The sequence below is a fragment of the Staurois parvus genome, unplaced genomic scaffold (genome assembly GCF_062004578.1).
Source record: "Staurois parvus isolate SC_StPar_1 unplaced genomic scaffold, SC_StPar_1.0 ptg000177l, whole genome shotgun sequence".
In the NCBI taxonomy this organism is placed as follows: domain Eukaryota; kingdom Metazoa; phylum Chordata; class Amphibia; order Anura; family Ranidae; genus Staurois; species Staurois parvus.
Genome location: NW_028317973.1, coordinates 3,571,080 through 3,588,387, shown reverse-complemented (window position 1 = coordinate 3,588,387; position 17,308 = coordinate 3,571,080). Strand labels below are relative to the sequence as shown.

General features: G+C 39.5%; 1 protein-coding gene across 3 annotated transcripts in view; it reads left to right on the top strand.

The window, feature by feature from the left end:
* The window catches only part of CDH23 (cadherin related 23), a 1,300,862-nt gene that overhangs the window by 367,983 nt on the left and 915,571 nt on the right, over nt 1–17,308 (top strand). For all 3 annotated transcript variants that reach the window (XM_089677099.1, XM_089677097.1, XM_089677098.1), the window contains exons 4-6: nt 1,314–1,456; nt 9,748–9,795; nt 16,471–16,563. In XM_089677099.1, the coding sequence (XP_089533225.1) occupies nt 1,314–1,456; nt 9,748–9,795; nt 16,471–16,563 (284 nt within the window). The remainder of the gene's footprint in view (nt 1–1,313; nt 1,457–9,747; nt 9,796–16,470; nt 16,564–17,308) is intronic.

Here is a 17,308-nt window from a genome sequence, read left to right as displayed (position 1 = left end):
CACACAGAAAAAAAGTATTTTTTCTAACAAATTTATTCAAGACCATGTTGCAAAAATGAATATACCCCAATGAAAGTCTTCGGAGCAAAGCTAAATTTTAGACAACAAATCCTAATTAACAAGAATTCGACTGCAGGTGGGTCTAATTATTCATTAAGCAGATGTCCAGAAGACAGTTGATTATAAAAGGGTGTTACTTAACAAAGAAATCCTCCTCCCATTTCATCTGTCAGCAATGGCACCACATGGAAGAAAAATGTCACAAGGCCTGAGAAAGAAAATAATTTCTTTACACAAGAAAGGTGAAGCATACAAGATCAGCAAAGTTTTACTTATCAGTCAGAATACTGTAGCAAAAGTGATACAAAACTTCAAGAAAGATGGAACTGCAACCATCTCACAGAGACTTCCAGGCCATCCACAGAAGTTTACTCCAAGACAGGAGCGTCTTCTAATGAGAAAGGTTGAAGAAAATTGCTATGTGAGTTGAGCACCACTCTCCAGCATCCAGGCTCTAAAAGAGGTCATTCTTGAAGAATGGAAAAAAGATAGATGTTGCAATATGTCGCCAACTTGTTCATTCCGTGCCTAGAGTACTTGGTGTTGTCCTTACAAATTGTGGAGATCATACAAAATACTAGATGTAGTAGTTTTTGCTGTGGGGTGTATTCATTTTTGCATCAACTAATTTGAGTAAAACTGAAACTTTTGTAATCCAAGTTATATTATTAACCTTACTTGTATGTAATGAGCTAAGTAAACGTTCTATAAAATTGGTCTTGTGTTCATTGAGATATATATATATATATATATATATATGTATATTAAATATTATACTGTTAACTTGCCATAGGATTGTGTTCAACTGCAACTCTTGTGTTTCACACCTGTGATTTTACTAGCTTGACTCTTATGCGGAAATGTGTGTACCACATATGGCAGCTCATTAACTTCTCATTCCAAAAAATCTCAGGGACCAAATTTTGGCCCTGAGCCAAGAGGGATTTTACACTCACATTTTGGCACATGACAGTTGTGCTGCATTTGGGGTTCCATCGTGTGTTTTGCCATCACAGGCAGAGTCATGGCAATTCTGCCTGCAATTCAGAATATCCTATGTGTGAATGGAGTCTAAAAGTACACCTAAAATGTCCAATAACACATTAAAAACTGTGATAGTATGGTAACCAGTACAACAAATATTCGTACAATTGTAAATTAAACCACACTTATCTTCAAATGCACAAGTATGAATGCACCATTACATTCTTTCTATGATTAGTAGATTAATTATCCACAACGTTCTCTTACAGGATCATCAATAACACAACTGCTTGCCCGTGACCCTGATGGAAATGCCCTGGTGTTTGGAATTGTAGGCGACGAAGCCCAAAAGTTTTTTGCTGTACAAAGTGAGAGTGGTGTGGTCTGGCTAAGACAACCATTGGATCGAGAGGTACTGTTTTTCCACAATATACCTTGAAAATGATAGCTTAAAGGAGGTACAAATTACCTAGACATTGAAACTGCAATGCCATTTATGTGCAACTATATAAAGGATGTACCTGGTTTGATATGAGTGCAGGCCTGGACTGGGATGAATAATAGGTCTGGCCATTTTGGACTGAGCAGCTCAAAGCCCAGGGACCCTTTCCTTGGAGCCTGGTAGCGGAACGCTAGGGCCTGGTTTCAAGAGCTACTTTTGCAACCCTGGTAGTTCCGCCATTAGTGTTGTTAGGTTTTTATTTTTATTTACTTTTTTACAATTTTATATTTTATTATATATATATATTTTTTTTTTTTTGTAAGAGAGAAGGAAGGAAGGAGGGAAAGAAAGGAGGGAGGGAAAGAAAGAAAGGAAGGAGAGAGAGAGAGAAAGGAAAGAGGGGAAGAAAGAGGGGGAAAAAAAGAAGAAAGGAGGGAAACAGGAGAGAGAGAGAGAAAAAGAAAGAGAGACATATAGAAAGAGGGAAACAAAAAAGGAGGGAAAGAAAGAAAGAAAGAGACCTCTATGTGTCACCCGGCCACGCCTCCTATGCAGGTGGCCCCACCCACCTGGCAAATGCCCGATGCACCCTATGGCCAGTCCAGGCCTGTATGAGGTACTGTATATTGTGGTTAGGTTTAAACATTTTCTATTGTATCCCCATTTGACTCTTTGGAGAGATTTATTAAACCTAGTGCACCCAGAATCTGGTGCAGCTGTGCATGGTAGCCATTCAGCTTCTAACTTCAGCTTGTTCAATTAAGCTTTGACAATAAAACCCGGAAGCTGATTGGTTTCTGTGTGGAGCTGCACCAGATTTTGTGCACTCCAGCTGTAGTAAATAACCTCCTTTGTGCCAAGCTGCTGCATTTTGCAAATCCTTGTGGTCACTGGTAACTTGGTCTCCTGTAAATTTCTACCAAGCCTTCAGTTGGACAGGCCAGGGAATAATAAGTTTTCTATTGGAAAATAAGGAGACGTATCTAAATATACTTATCCATTTTGGTAATGAATTTTCTTCATTAATTTTTCTAATTGAGCACACATATACCCATCTAAGGGAACCTGAATTTCACTTTCACTACAAGTATAGTTTTGTTTTAAAGAGACCCTGTCCCCATACTATTAATATTAGCAGCACTCTCCACATGAATATGTCACCTTGTTTTGTGTATTTAATTGCCATGTAATTATTGATGATAGTATGATATTCAACTGACATGAGACGTCTTCTGGGCGCTACCATCTTGGACGTGACATCAGCAGCCGCAGGCAGACTCACAGTTGTCACTCAGTGATGTTTTGTAGTAGTCCCCTGCTATCTTGCCATCTTTTATTTATATTTGAAGCACACTGAAAAGCCTCTTATTTATGTGATGACAGGACGGAGATGTGGATAGCAGGAACTTGCACACAGCAGAGCACTGAATAATGCTAGCAGTGGCACCTCCTCCAATCTGCATATATTACAACCTGCTTCTTCTTTGTTTATAGTTTTCATGTGATAACTCTATTTCAGCTAGCACTGCAGTTTACACATTTATGGGCGCACCATCTTAAATCCTAGGCAAGAATTTGACTTTTCCAGAAAGTGGTCAAATTTGTAGAATTATTACATGGGTCACACCATGGGAAAAAAACTATTAAAAAAATGGGAACATGCATGAGTCCATTCTGTTTTCTTAAAGTTGAATTAAACCCAAAAGCAAATATTTTTTTATATTGCAGCTTACTAATTTTTAAAGTGTTACTAAACCCAGGGCCCTACATTCACTATGTCTGGTCTCTCACAGTAGATCATGGAAATTAAATTATTTTAGTAAATATAAATGCTAAATACCTTTTCTCATAAGCAGCTAGAGCACTCTTGTGGCTTTTATCAGTGTCCAGCTGAGCACTGGTTACAGCTTGTAGGAGGAGTTTTCACTGTCCACTGATTGTCCAATAAGACTGCAGGACCCCTGACCACCTGTCTGGACAGCGCTGATTGGTCCTTTGCTGATCACATGCACTCTCCCAAGAAAAAAAAAAACTCTGTAGCAATACACACCAAACTGAGCATGTGCAGCTTGCACCCAAGGCTCTGTTCTATCAGGTTCTACTGTTGTGGGTTTAGTAACACTTTAAATGTGCTTTTCTCATTATTTCCAATTATTTAGGCCTTTTATCTTTTATTTTTACCCGGTAATCTGACTAGTAAGTCTGTTGTTTTTCAACAGAACAAGCTCTCCTGCAAAGGTATGTGTTAACCTCTTCACGCCAAGTGTACGCAAATCCCAGCGGCTGGGCCTTGACACTGAACGGCCGCATATTTGCGTACCATTTGTAAACAAACGTGCTGTGAACACGCACCCTGCGCGCTCCCAACACATGTGGCAGCGTCCCCAATCATGTGACTGGTGTGACAGCCAATCACGGTGGTCACATGACCCTAAACCCCACCTCCAGGTGTCAGAAAACCCTTAAGGGGCTGGGAGGCATCGGCGTGAAGGGGTTAAGACTGTTGAGACAAACCATTTACCACTGACATGGGTGCTTACAATGATCAGCTTATTTACTCATGTAAAGCCTTTATTCTAAAAAGAAAAAAATGCTACTGCTTGTGTAACTGCAGTGTGAGCTGGAGTTTGGATTCAATTTGTTAGTGTATCTAAATTTGCTAGTTCATTTAACATACCCTGCCCCCCCAAAAAAAAAATAACAATACTGCTGTCCAATGGTGTACCTTGTGCTCCTTAGTCCAGAGTGGGGGCACTCTAATACAGGAGGTGTGTTACTGGCCAAATTACCAGGTGAAAGCAGAGGGGAAAAGCCTAAGAAAAACTAATGAAACCGCCACTTCTAAGGAGTGGTAAGTGGTGATATATTCCATTTTTTGTTTTGGGTTTAACACCACTTTATCCGAAGATTTTTAAAAACCAAATGTCTCTTTTTCCAGCTGCACTCTGGATAATCTAAAACAGCTAAAGCATTGGGCAAAAAGGGTTGTTGGAGCTGGGTGCGCAGTTCCCATATAGATGCCATTCAATATCAGTTCTGCATGGGCTTACCTTTTACTGAAATCTGATACATATAGGATTTTGGAGCAAATAATCGATCCACCTGTCTTTTGGGGATCAGAATCCACTTTTCATTTTATTACAGCTTATCCTTTCACAAGTTTTGTAAAATAGATTCTTGCTCAATTTTATAACAGGGAAAGCTAGGGGGAATGCATACACAAAAATGCTGTTTAGGAAGGCAGCTCGGGATGAAGTGGTTTATGATGTTTTTATACAGAAAAGCCTAGCAGACACTGTCTGGTATTGTTTGAGATAACTGCAGGCAGTGCCTGGGGGCCTGAGATGGATTTCTAGCAATCTCTCTGCAGGTCGCTGCTGCTGTATGATAGCGACACCTGAGATGAGGCTTCTCTAAATCACCCAGCAACTTCCTTCAGGGCAGGAAATTAGTTGGTGACAATGATGAGCATTTACATTTTAGGAGGGGATAAACAACCTTTGTTTAGTCTGTGATAACTGTACAAGAATACAGGCTCCATTAGCGGCTCCATTATGTACAGCCAACATCGGACCAGCTCTTCTAAAAAGCCATTCTATCATCACTATTGGTAATCGGTTAGTGTAGTTATAGCTTTATTATGTACAGCCAACATTGGATCTGCTATCTATCATTATTGGTAATCGGTTAGTGCATTTATATCTTTATTAAGTGTAGGTTCTTTGAGGTTGACTTACAAACTAGCATCTTATACCATTCAGGAACTATAGTGGCCAGATTGCTGAAAATCCTGTACAGTACTTTTTGCAGTACCAAAACCAGAAGCACAACCCACATGGAAGAAAATTATATTTGAAATACATTTTAAAAATTCACATATATTTGAAATACTACAATTTAATATTTATATATATATATATATATATATATATATATATATATATATATATATATATATATATAAAATGCATTTTTATTACAAAATATATGAAAAATATTTTTAAAAATACATTTTCAAATATACGGTATGTCATTAAAAATGTATTTAATCTACATTTTTGGAATGCATGGAATGTTACAATGACTTTTTTATATATTAAAAAAAATCTGAAGAATATATTGAAAAAATGTATATTTTTAAAAATATTTTTCCTATATTTTGTAATATATATACATATTAAATATATATATATATATATATATATATATATATATATTACAAAATATAGGAAAAATATTTTAAAACATATATATTTTTTCAATATATTCTTCAGATTTTTTTTAATATATAAAAAAGTCATTGTAACATTCCATGCATTCCAAAAATGTAGATTAAATACATTTTTAAAGATATACCGTATATTTGAAAATGTATTTTTAAAAATATGTTTCATATATTTTGTAATAAAAATGCATTATATATATATATATATATATATATACAGTATATTAATATTATTGGTTTAGCTACATGTTTCTGTTTGTATAGCAATCAGGACCATATACTTAAATGCAAATCTTTATTCTCCAAAGCAATTTCTGGGCCAGGATTATCATTGTTTCTGGAGATTAAAAATGGAATTGGTGAACTACCTAAAAGGTTTTACTTTATTTTTGTGTATATCTTTCAATATTATTATTATTATTTCAGGTATTTATATAGTGCCATCAATTTACGCAGCGCTTTACATATATATTCTTCATTCACATCAGTCCCTAACCCTCAAGGAGTGTACAATCTAAGGTCCCAAACTCACATTCATACATATACATACTAGGGCCAATTTAGACAGGATCTAATTAACTTACCAGCATATCTTTGGAGTGTGGGAGGAAACTGAAGTACCCGGAGGAAGCCCACACAGGCACAGGGAGAACATGCAAACTCCAGGCAGGTGGTGCAATGGTTTGGATTCAAACCGGTGACACTAGTACTGCCAGGTGGAAGTGCCAACTGCTTAGCCACTGTGCTGCTTCATATTTATATATTCTGAAATATAAATTGTAGTATTTCAAATATATGTCAATATATTTGGGAAGAATATTTTTAAAATATTTTTAAAATATATTTTTCTTCCATGTGGGAAGACACAGTGGCAGTGGATATTCCATCAAGGGGACTTTTACTATTTAAGCTTTTTGAGCTCTATTAACTGCTTGTGGACCCCCTACTGTAGATTTCCTGAGGGACAGTTGCCCCGCAGCACCAGATCACGTACATGTACATGATCTAGCATTCCCGGGTAGGGGGCGCATGTGCTTGCCTGCCGCCCCTTCTGTACTATCATTTGCTACAGCACAAACATATCAGCAGGTTCTGGCCAATGACCAGGACTTGAGGGTTGGCTTAGCAAATGACAGTTCAGAGTCCTGTGTTTACTATGAACACAGGGCTCTGAACAGAGAGCAGATATGTGGCTGTCCTTTTTTCCCTGCAAAGCAGGAAGATGAAACATTCACATCTAGTAGTAAAAGTAGCACACAGTACACATTGTTAGACACAATTAACTATTTGATTTCTCCTAGATGTCAACCCCTTCCCAGTCAGTGTCATTAGTACAATGACAGTGTTTACCATCAGCACTGACCACTGCATTAGTGTCACTGGAGATGTCAGTGTCATTTAGTCAGTTCCCACCCAGTGTCAGTTGGTGTCAGATTGCATTATCACTAAAAGTCGTTGATCACTGCCATTACTAGTATTAACAAAAAAAAATTCCAGTATATACAGCATATTGTCGTTTGTTTTCTATTTTCTTTTGTGAATAAAATATAGGTGTACCTCGGTTTACGAATACCTCGGTTAACGTAATTGTCGGTTTACGAAGGAAAATACATTGAAAATAATGCCTCAGTTTACAAATCTTTTACAGAGTTTTTTCACAATACGAAGTGTATGTTGGTGCTGATTTTTAAATGCAATTGCCAGCTTTTTTTTTCTTTATTATAGCTCACAGAATTAGCTGTCACTTTCCCCAGAGCTAAAGGATATTTGCTTCTTTTATCTCGGGAAACAAACTCAGAGGAAACATTGTTTCTTTTAACTCGAGGAAATAAACTAAAGGGAAACTTTCCTTTAGCTGGGGGGAAAGTGACAGCTGATTCTCTGAGCTATAGTTAAGGAAAAAAAAAGCCAGTAATTATATTTAACCACCTCCCGCCTGCCATATAGTAATATGATGGACGCAAGGTGGTTCTCTCATTCTGGGAGGACGTCATATGACATCCTCCCATTCTAACTGCGCATGTGCGGCTCCCGGAGCGCGCAGCGAGACGATCGGCGGTGCGCTGTGTCTCTCGTACACAGCGGATCACCGATCCATGGAAAGAGCCGAAGATGTCTGCTCGGTCATGTGATCAGCTGTGTCCAATCACAGTTGATCACATGTAAGCAGTGAAATGCCGGTTATCAGCATTTCTCTCCCCACGAGCTGTCACGCTGGCAGCTCGTGAGGAGAGGAGAGCCGGTAATCGGCATTCCTTGGAGGAGACATGTACATAGATCATCAAAGCACTGATCATCAGTGTGCCCTGATGATCTGTGTAGCCCCAGCAGCACCACCTGTCAGTGTCCATCAATGCCAGCTCTCAGTTCTCATCCATGCCACCTGCCAGTGCCCATCAGTGTCACATCAGTGCCACATTTCAGTGCCCATCAATGCCACATATCAGTGCCCTTCTGAGCTGCCTTTCATTGTCACCCATCAGTGCCAGTCAGTGCCACCTATCAGTGATGCCAATCAGTGCCACCTATCAGTGCCACCTATCAATGCCAGTCAGTGCCGCCTATCAGTGCCAGTCAGTGCCGCCTATCAGTGTGCATCAGTGCTGCCTATCAGTGCCCGCCAGTGCTGCCTATCAGTGCCGCCTATCAGTGCCAGTCAGTGCCACCTAACAGTGCCAGTCAGTGCCGCCTATCAGTGCCAGTCAGTGTCGCCTATCAGTGCAGCCTATCGGTGCCATATATGAGTTCTGCCTTTCAGTGCCCATCAGTGATGCCTGTCAATGCCCATCAGTGCCACCTACCAGTGCCTCCTCATCAGTGCCCATCAGTGCCACCTATCAGTGTCCATCAGTGCAGCCTATCAGTGCCCATCAGTGCAGCCTCATTAGCACACATCAGTGAAGGAGAAAAATCACTTATTTACAAAATTTTATAACAAAAACTAAGAAAAAACATTTTTTTTTATTCAAAATTCTCAGTGGTTTTTGGTTTGTTTAAGAAAAAATAAAAAACCCAGAGGTGATTAAATACCACCAAAATAAAGCTCTATCTGTCACAAAAAATGATAAAAATTTCATTTGGGTACAGTGTTGCATGACCGTGCAATTGTCATTCAAAGTGCAACAGCGCTGAAAGCTGGAAATTGGCCTGGGCAGGAAGGGGGTATAAGTGCCCGGTAGGCTAGTGGTTAAAAACCGGCACTGACCTATAGTGACAGTGCCTTTTTTTACTTTTTTCTGACCTCCGGAATGGATTAATTGGTTTTCAATGCATTCCTATGGGAAACCGTGTTTCAGTTTACAAATTTTTTGCAATACAAAACGTCCCAGAGAACGCATTAATTTAGTAAACCGAGGTACACCTGTATGGGTTTATGAGATTTTCAAATTATTGCATTCTGTTTTTATGTAGATTTTACACAGCCTCCAAACTTTTTTGGAATTGAGGTTGTATGATAGTTGTGACTTGTGTGGATGGGGAAAGTGCAGCATGCTTTCGGTTGCACTAGGCATGCATAAGAAACGTTTGAGATACTTCTGTGACCCTTTGGAGCTGCTTCTGACCTCGTTCTGAGCTGGTTGAGCTGCTTTTACTTAATCATATGGTGAGCTGGTTGAGCTGTGTTCACTTTCTTAAGTATGTGATTTACCCAATGGATGGGGCCTGTTCTGATTGGTCACTGTGAGCTCCAGTGCTCCATTTTTGTACATAATTATTTTTTTCTAGTTTTTCTAAAAAGGCAGCAATAACATATTAGGCTTTTTGTGTGCTGCTGGTCTCATTGTTCATGTATATGAATTCATGTATTGGTACAATAAAAGAACACACTTATGACGTGAAACAGTCATTGTTCTGGTTGTACATGATAAGCTCACAATGCCATATTTTGGAGTCCCATCTGTAATTATACTGAATTCCCCATGTTCCCTCTCCTAAGAGTATTTTGCATGTAATTGTGCTTTTAGCTAAAAATCAAATTACTGGTGTTGCAAGATAAACACTATTTCTAATCAAATTTTGCCTCTTTTCATTGCAGTCTAAATCAGAATTCACAGTTGAATTTACTGTCAGTGACTCCGAAGGGGTATGTATGACTTTATCATTTGATGACTTAAAAATGTATAATTGGTAAAGCAGGACAAGTTAAGGAAAGATGTGATCGTAAAGGTAGAGAAAAGAATGATTCATGGTGATTTGTTCACAGTGGTCTCTGCAGGAACACACTGGAGACAGATCACCAATTAAACGAAAGGTTGTGCAGGAAATGTCCTTCTTAGAACTTTTTTTCAGCTGTCCTTTACTTTAAATACATATGGTAATGTGATCTGGGTAATGCCTGAAGTGTGGACAGTTTTTTCCTGTTTAACAAATCAATTTTCTTTAGCCAAATATAGTGAAATGGAATCTAATGCTGTCAATGTACTAATCAGTTTATGCCAGCAATGTGATCAATTTAAATCAATCAATTAGTGATTAGCATGTCATTTTAACATATTCATACTGTATGTCATTTTTAAGCAGGTTTTAGGATGGTACATTGGTTTTTGATATTTTAAAAACAGAACTCTTGGAGGCATTTAAACATGAAATATGAATTTCACTCTGCCCAACAAAACACTTATCACTTAACAATATTCCTTTCTCTAACCTCACACATGTATTGATTATTAAGAACAAAGAAACACTCATTAATGCAATTACTGCATTTATGGTGTGTTTTTGACATGTTTTTGTTTTGTTTTTTGAAGCACTGAAAAAAGCTTCAAGAATGCTTGTTATACGCCCATAAAAGTGTAGTTATTCTAGTGAGAAGTGCTCAAAGGGGAATTGATGTAGAGAAAATGATCTGCTTTGAGGTGTGTTTAGGCCAGGGGTGGGCAAACTTTTTGACTTGAGGGCCGCAATGGGTTCATATATTGGACCCGGGGGCCAGACCAAGAGTAGATGAATGATGTGTATGTGTCATCCATAGTAAGTATAGTAATATTCCCCCATAGTAAGCATAGTCATTAATCCCCCATATAGTAATTCATCCCCCATATAGTAATTCATCCCCCATAGTAATTCATCCCCCATATAGTAATTAATCCCCCATAGTAATTCATCCCCCATATAGTAATTCATCCCCCATAGTAATTCATCCCCCATATAGTAATTCATCTCCCATATAGTAATTCATCCCCCCTATAGTAATTCATCCCCCATAGTAATTCATCCCCCATATAGTAATTCATCCCCCATATAGTAATTCATCCCCCATAGTAATTAATCCCCCATATAGTAATTCATCCCCCATAGTAATTCATCCCCCATATAGTAATTCATCCCCCATATAGTAATTCATCCCCCATATAGTAATTCATCCCCCATATAGTAATTCATTCCCCATAGTAATTCATCCCCCATAGTAATTCATCCCCCCTATAGTAATTCATCCCCCATAGTAATTCATCCCCCATATAGTAATTCATCCCCCCTATAGTAATTCATTCCCCCTATAGTAATTCATTCCCCATATTAAGTCCCCAAGTCCCCCCTGTGTCAATTCACTTACCTTTGCTCCGCGCGTTCCTCTCGCCGTGTTCCCGCGCCGTTCCGGTGTAGCATGAAAATCTGTCTCCTATGAGGATCTGTCCCCCTCGACGTATCTGCGCATGTGCCAGTTTCAGGCATTAGCAGCCGATCGGCGATCTCTGGCACATGCGCAGATACGTCGAGGGGGGACAGATCCTCATAGGAGACAGATTTTCATGCTACACCGGTCTTCAGGGCGGACTGTGAGAGGAGCCTAACTCCCCTCACGTTCTCCGCGGGCCGGATTAAAAGGTCCGCCGGGCCGTAGTTTGCCCATTGCTGGTTTAGGCAGTATTGTTATAGCAGAAATTTTTGTGAATCCTCTGCAGGATGGATTTATATGTTTTGATTTCTTTGACATTTGGTTTGGTCTAGCTCAAGATGATTGTGGAAAGATTGTCTTAGTCACTTCCAGGCACCGAAACTTGCTGACACAGAAAAGCTTTGCAACTGGAAATTATGCTCAATGCCTTTTCTCCTGACGGGCTCTGTCAGTATTGCTGACTGGCTAGCTGCTCTGTACAAACAAGAAGTGGCTGGAGCTGCTTTTCCTTGTTCTCTAATGTTTTCCGGTGCATTCTGGGATACAAGAACTTCCACTGCCTCTCCCCCAGCACCCAGGTAGCACTTTACAAATACTTCACTAACACTCCATAAAGGATATAGATGCAGTTAAATCACGTTACTATTGAAATCAATGGGGGCGACAAGCATTGATGCCTCATGAAATCGACATGCCACTTATTTTTTTTTTGCATCCTTTATTTTGGGTTTTTAAAAACAAATCAAAAATCCCTTAGGCAAAAATAGCTTAGGCACCCCAAAGGTTGATCAGCATTACATGTCCAAACAAAAGAGCACAATATAGAAGTATACAAAAAAGTGTAGGAAAAATCATAAAGGATGAATAGAGGTAGACTTGAACTTCAAGAATACAGTTGAAAAGTATTAGTTATAAACAGTTGAGGTCCATCAGCCCTTACCTAAAATAACTGGAGTTTACTTTCAGTGTGACAATTGTATTGTTGTACCTACAGGGACATACCGATTAATCTGCGGTTGCAATGGAAAGTGGTGGGTAGTTAGGAAGGCAGAGAGGGGGTCTGAGCTGAAGTCTAAGACAACCTGTATCTAGTTGTCAATAATGGAGAAGGGTTGAGTGCAGAGCAAAGTAGGAATGAAGAAGGAGGGCAGAGGGTGATGGGGAAATAGGAGGGGGGTGGCAACTGGCATGAACATATGGGCAGGAAGAGAGGAAAGACTGTTCAGTAATCAATGGGAATGTTATGTAAAATAGGCTTGCAGCTCTGTTTTGCACACTGACAAAGGTACCCAATTGTCAACAACTTTAGGCAGCTAGCAATCATTTAAATTAATTTGTGCATGTATTGTACATTCTATCAAATTAAAAAAAACATGTGTTCCTAAATTTGGAATGTGGGTTGTTTAAAGAATTTGTAAGACATACTGCTTAATTTTTAACATAACACAGCACAACACTACCACTCCTGTGGGTACTGCAGTATGTGATGCCCATTTGAATATTCATGGCAGGCATCAAAGGGTGGTTTTAAGGCTTTAAAATGCTGTATAAATGCCTCTTAAACACAGGGTATTGACGCACAAATGTAAACGAGCCTAATTCTTAACTCAGTGGTGGTCAACCTGGTTAATACAGAGGGCTTCCAGGTCAATAGAACCTAAAATATAGACAACAGATATATAAAGAAACAGGCAAACGTGGTGCACTGCCAGAACTTGTGCATGAACTATTTTTGGTGCATTGATAGCTCATTCATTATCAATGGGCTGAATTAATGCGACACACATTGATGATCGGCAGCATCTGAAGGACACTGCGATCACCTCCTGCTCAAGTGACCAGGGCTGGACAACAGGGTAACTCTGCCTACAAGTGCAGCACTCCAATTTTGATGCCATAAAACAACATAATATGAATTTGGAGGGTACTACCTTCATTGCTTTTGAGAAATATGTCCCCAACTGGAGGGGTAGTAATGCTAGGAGGGATATATCTGGAGCTGAAACTAAGTGGATATACCAGCTGAAGACATATGCTCCCCTTGGTCTAAATATAGAATGAGACATTAATTGCTCTATCAGTAATAACTAACTTTTTAAATAAGTCCCTTTGTTGCCTTATCTGAAAATCCTTGCTGTTTCTTGTCATTACTACCTTCATGGTAATTTGTTTGTCACTCTACGCAGAATTTAGGTTTTTTTTTTTATCCTATTTTACTGTTATTTTTTTGTAATTTTTATGCATTTTGTATATCTTTTTCTTTGTATTGACTCCATGTGGAGTCTAAGCCATTTAGACTAAGAAGGATTGATGCAAACTGTCTATTTACAGTTTGGTTTAATTAATTTTTTATACTATTAACTTGCATTCTATTACTCTGCCACAAGATGATGATAATGAGCATCTTTTTTCCTTTGTGACTGCCTTCTAACTTATAAACACTTGGTGGGGCTATTTATATCTATACACTCTTGAGCAAGGGATATGCCTGGTTAAGTACTTCCTAGTGATCTTTATTGCCCTTGCATAGGTCTAAAGTTTGTTGTTTGACACCTTTTTGATCCATTGAACATGATCCTCTTGTGCAGTCGTGCCCCTGAAGATGTCATCTGTCACAAAACTGGTAGGGCTGAGCCGGGCACATGCTACCGCGCTTGTGCAAGGGAACTGTGGCCATCTTTTGTTGCTGGAATCCCATACTACTATGTTCAGAGACCTGCTGTGTTACTTCTTGGCATTTGTAAGTTTTTAATACATTTCTGATTATGAGTGTTTTTCCACTATGTGCAGCATCTTTTCTGTTATATGCACATTGGTCCTGCTGTATTCCCAGTGGATTAGTGGTTCCCTGAGGGCTGTGAATGCATGTGATGATAGTTAACTAGGTAAATTCCAGTGGAAGAGGGAAAGTTGGAAGAGTGTCTATTCCTTAGGTGAATTCTCACCAGGGGCAGACTGACCATTTGGAAACTCGGGCACTGCTCGAGGGCCCGGGGTCAGTAGCGGGCCCCATGAGATGCCCCTGGTACCTTTTTCATAGGCTTTTTTGAGTTTGAGCAAGGACACAGGGGCCCCATGATCCCCTATTGCCCGGGGGCCCCATGAGTTGTCAGTCCGCCCCTGATTCTCACTATACACATTTGACTTCCTATGAGGGTCACACAATCTGGTAAGCCTTGTGTGTTATCATAGACACCTGGGAGACCTTTTAAGCATTTGTTGGTGATGGCCTGAGAAGTTCATCTTTTTAACACTGCCTGTGGGACTTTATTTTTCTCCCTTTTACTCTGCTCTGGGGTTATATACCTCCATATGAACACATCTTTTCACTCTCATTAAATTTTCTGTTGTTTTCCATATATTGCGAATGTATATCATCACATTTTTTTGCACTTATATTGTTACAGTATTGAGTCTATGTATATTGATTGTTTTACACATTAGTCACAACGTGATTGCTGGTTAATGTTTTACACAGTGTTGTTGATGAGATCCTGATGATATAAGGAACTGAGCATATATTTCTTGTCACTTCTTAATTGATAGAGCGCTGCACCTGTTAGTATATTAACTCTTATTGTGCCAGGTATCAGCATAGTGCTAGCAGCTGTTATTTGTCTATTAATTTTCTCCCAAGTGTAGATTTATCACTCTGTTTAACTTTTCCTACAGCTGGGAGCTTTGCTGGGGACCCCACTGCTTAGATATGGCTAGCAACTTTTAGTCCTCATGCACACTGGACGTTTTTACAGTGGCTGTTTTTGACTTTTGACGTTTTTTTTTTCTACAGCCAGTAAACTCCCCAGCATTTTATCCTGTCCATGCACACAGACTATAATCAACATTTTTTGGCTGGAAAAAACCCCAGGACTAATGGTTTCTAGAGGAGATTTTTTAGCTGTAAAAATGCTGCAACGCTGAAAAATGTGGCAAAACGCGGTAAAACGGCACAAACCGTAATTTTTCGCAAACACGGAAAAACACCGCTAAACGTGGCAAATCGCCACTAAACGCTAATGCAAAAATGCTAAAAACAGCTAAAAACCTAAGTTTTTAACGTGACTTTACACAGCTAACGTTACCAGCGTTCTCAAAACACCTTGTGTGCATAGAACCTTTAACTGCACTGTGGCCATGGAAGCAGAGGGTGGCATGGGGAGTAGAGGCTTTTGTATTCCTGGTGCCTGACACTCGGTGGGCTGGACAAGATACTAAATCTTTCCACTAACACTGAAGGTTTTATTCCTTATCTAAATGAACCCGTTTATCAGTAGTGAAGCCTGGAAGGGGGTGGTAGTTATCATCATTTCTGAAACTGAAGTCTCTATTTGCATTTCCTCAGCTCTCAGTTGAAAAATAGTGAGGGGAAATCCAAAATTTTAGAGCAAAAGGTAAGGGGAAACTTTTCAAATGGAAAAGAAGGAGAAATTACTCTAATTTTCTGGTGCATCTCTTGGTCAGGAATGGAAGAGAAATTTCTCCAATAGTATACAGAGCAAAAAATATATTGATGGGAGGTTTAACCTCCTTCTCTATTGTATCCTAAACTAAAAAAAGGAATTTGGTTATGCCTATACTTTAACTATTCCCTATTATATTTAAAATATGTAAAAAAAAGTTTGGACTGTAGATATACACTTAAAGCATTTCCAACATGGTATACTTACTGTACCTCTGCTGTGATTTTTTTACATAGAAACTCTGAACCTCCTCTTCTGGGGTCCCCTGCGGGTGCTCCTGGCTCCTCCTCTTTTTTATGTGCTGCCATATCAAGCCTCTTGCTATGGGGGGGGCACATCTATGGGCTCAATTCCAAGCAGGGCTGTGTGCATCTATTGACACTCAGAGTAGTTCAGCAAACCCCCTAACCCCCCCCCCCCCCGCTCTCCGCTCTCTCTCCACAGGATTTTATTAACAGCAGCAGGAGTCAATGGCTCCCACTGCTACCTCTGTGAGAAGAGAGAGCCATTGCAGACAGGCACAGTGCTGGATCAAGATAAGAAGACTAAGGTGAGTATAAAAGAAGGGGGGGGAGACATTTTTACATTAATGCAGGGAATTTAAGTAGTACAATGTGTTCCGATACCAGATAAACAGCATATGGCAGATTGTGGTTGAAGCACTTGTCTTTTTAATCCTCAGGTCACAAAAATGAAAGCGAACATACAAGTTGGTGATGTCAATGACAACGCCCCCACCTTCCATGGACAGCCATACACAGTGCGCATTGCTGAGGTATGTGTTTACTTTTTCTTTTAATAAATTAGTTTCTGGCTCCAGCCAGGTATTACATTCCGTATTCATTATTTAATAGTTGATGCTATGGTGTAACCAACGTACACAGATGTTTGAGATGTGTTGGCCATGCATTTTTTGTGCGTACCTTGCATTCAGTTTAAAGGATTTGGAGGAATTGGCACAAAACATGAATTGACCTTAAACTGGCCTTATAGAAAACATGTACCAAGGACGTATACAGGCTGCCATTGTTCCACCTGCCCCTCTGAAAAAAAAATTTGAAACATGGCAGTCACGCTAATCCAATGGCTTCAATACATTCTGATTCATTGACCTGTAGAGATGAGCTCAGATCCTAGTCTGAACCAACCTGAGCTATCCCACTGTCATCTGCACTGTGCCAATCATAAGTGGCCAAGCATTCCCCGCCTCAAGGGGCATGTATACATGCATTTGCAGGGTAGGGAATGCCTCTGCTGCTTATGATTGATCAAGGACAGTGACAGTTTCCTGGTGGGATCACTCTGGTTGGTTTGGACTAGGAACCAAACACATTTGAGCTCATCTCTACTGACCTGGAACAATTCAAGTTAGTAGCTTTGACTTCACTCTGATCTGTATGCTTTTTATGGGTAAATGTTGAAGCCAATGGCAACTGGACTGTCAATATTTTTAGTACAAGGCAGCAATGGTAGCTTCCATATTATTTTCAATGCATGTTTCTTTGAACGGATCTCAAATC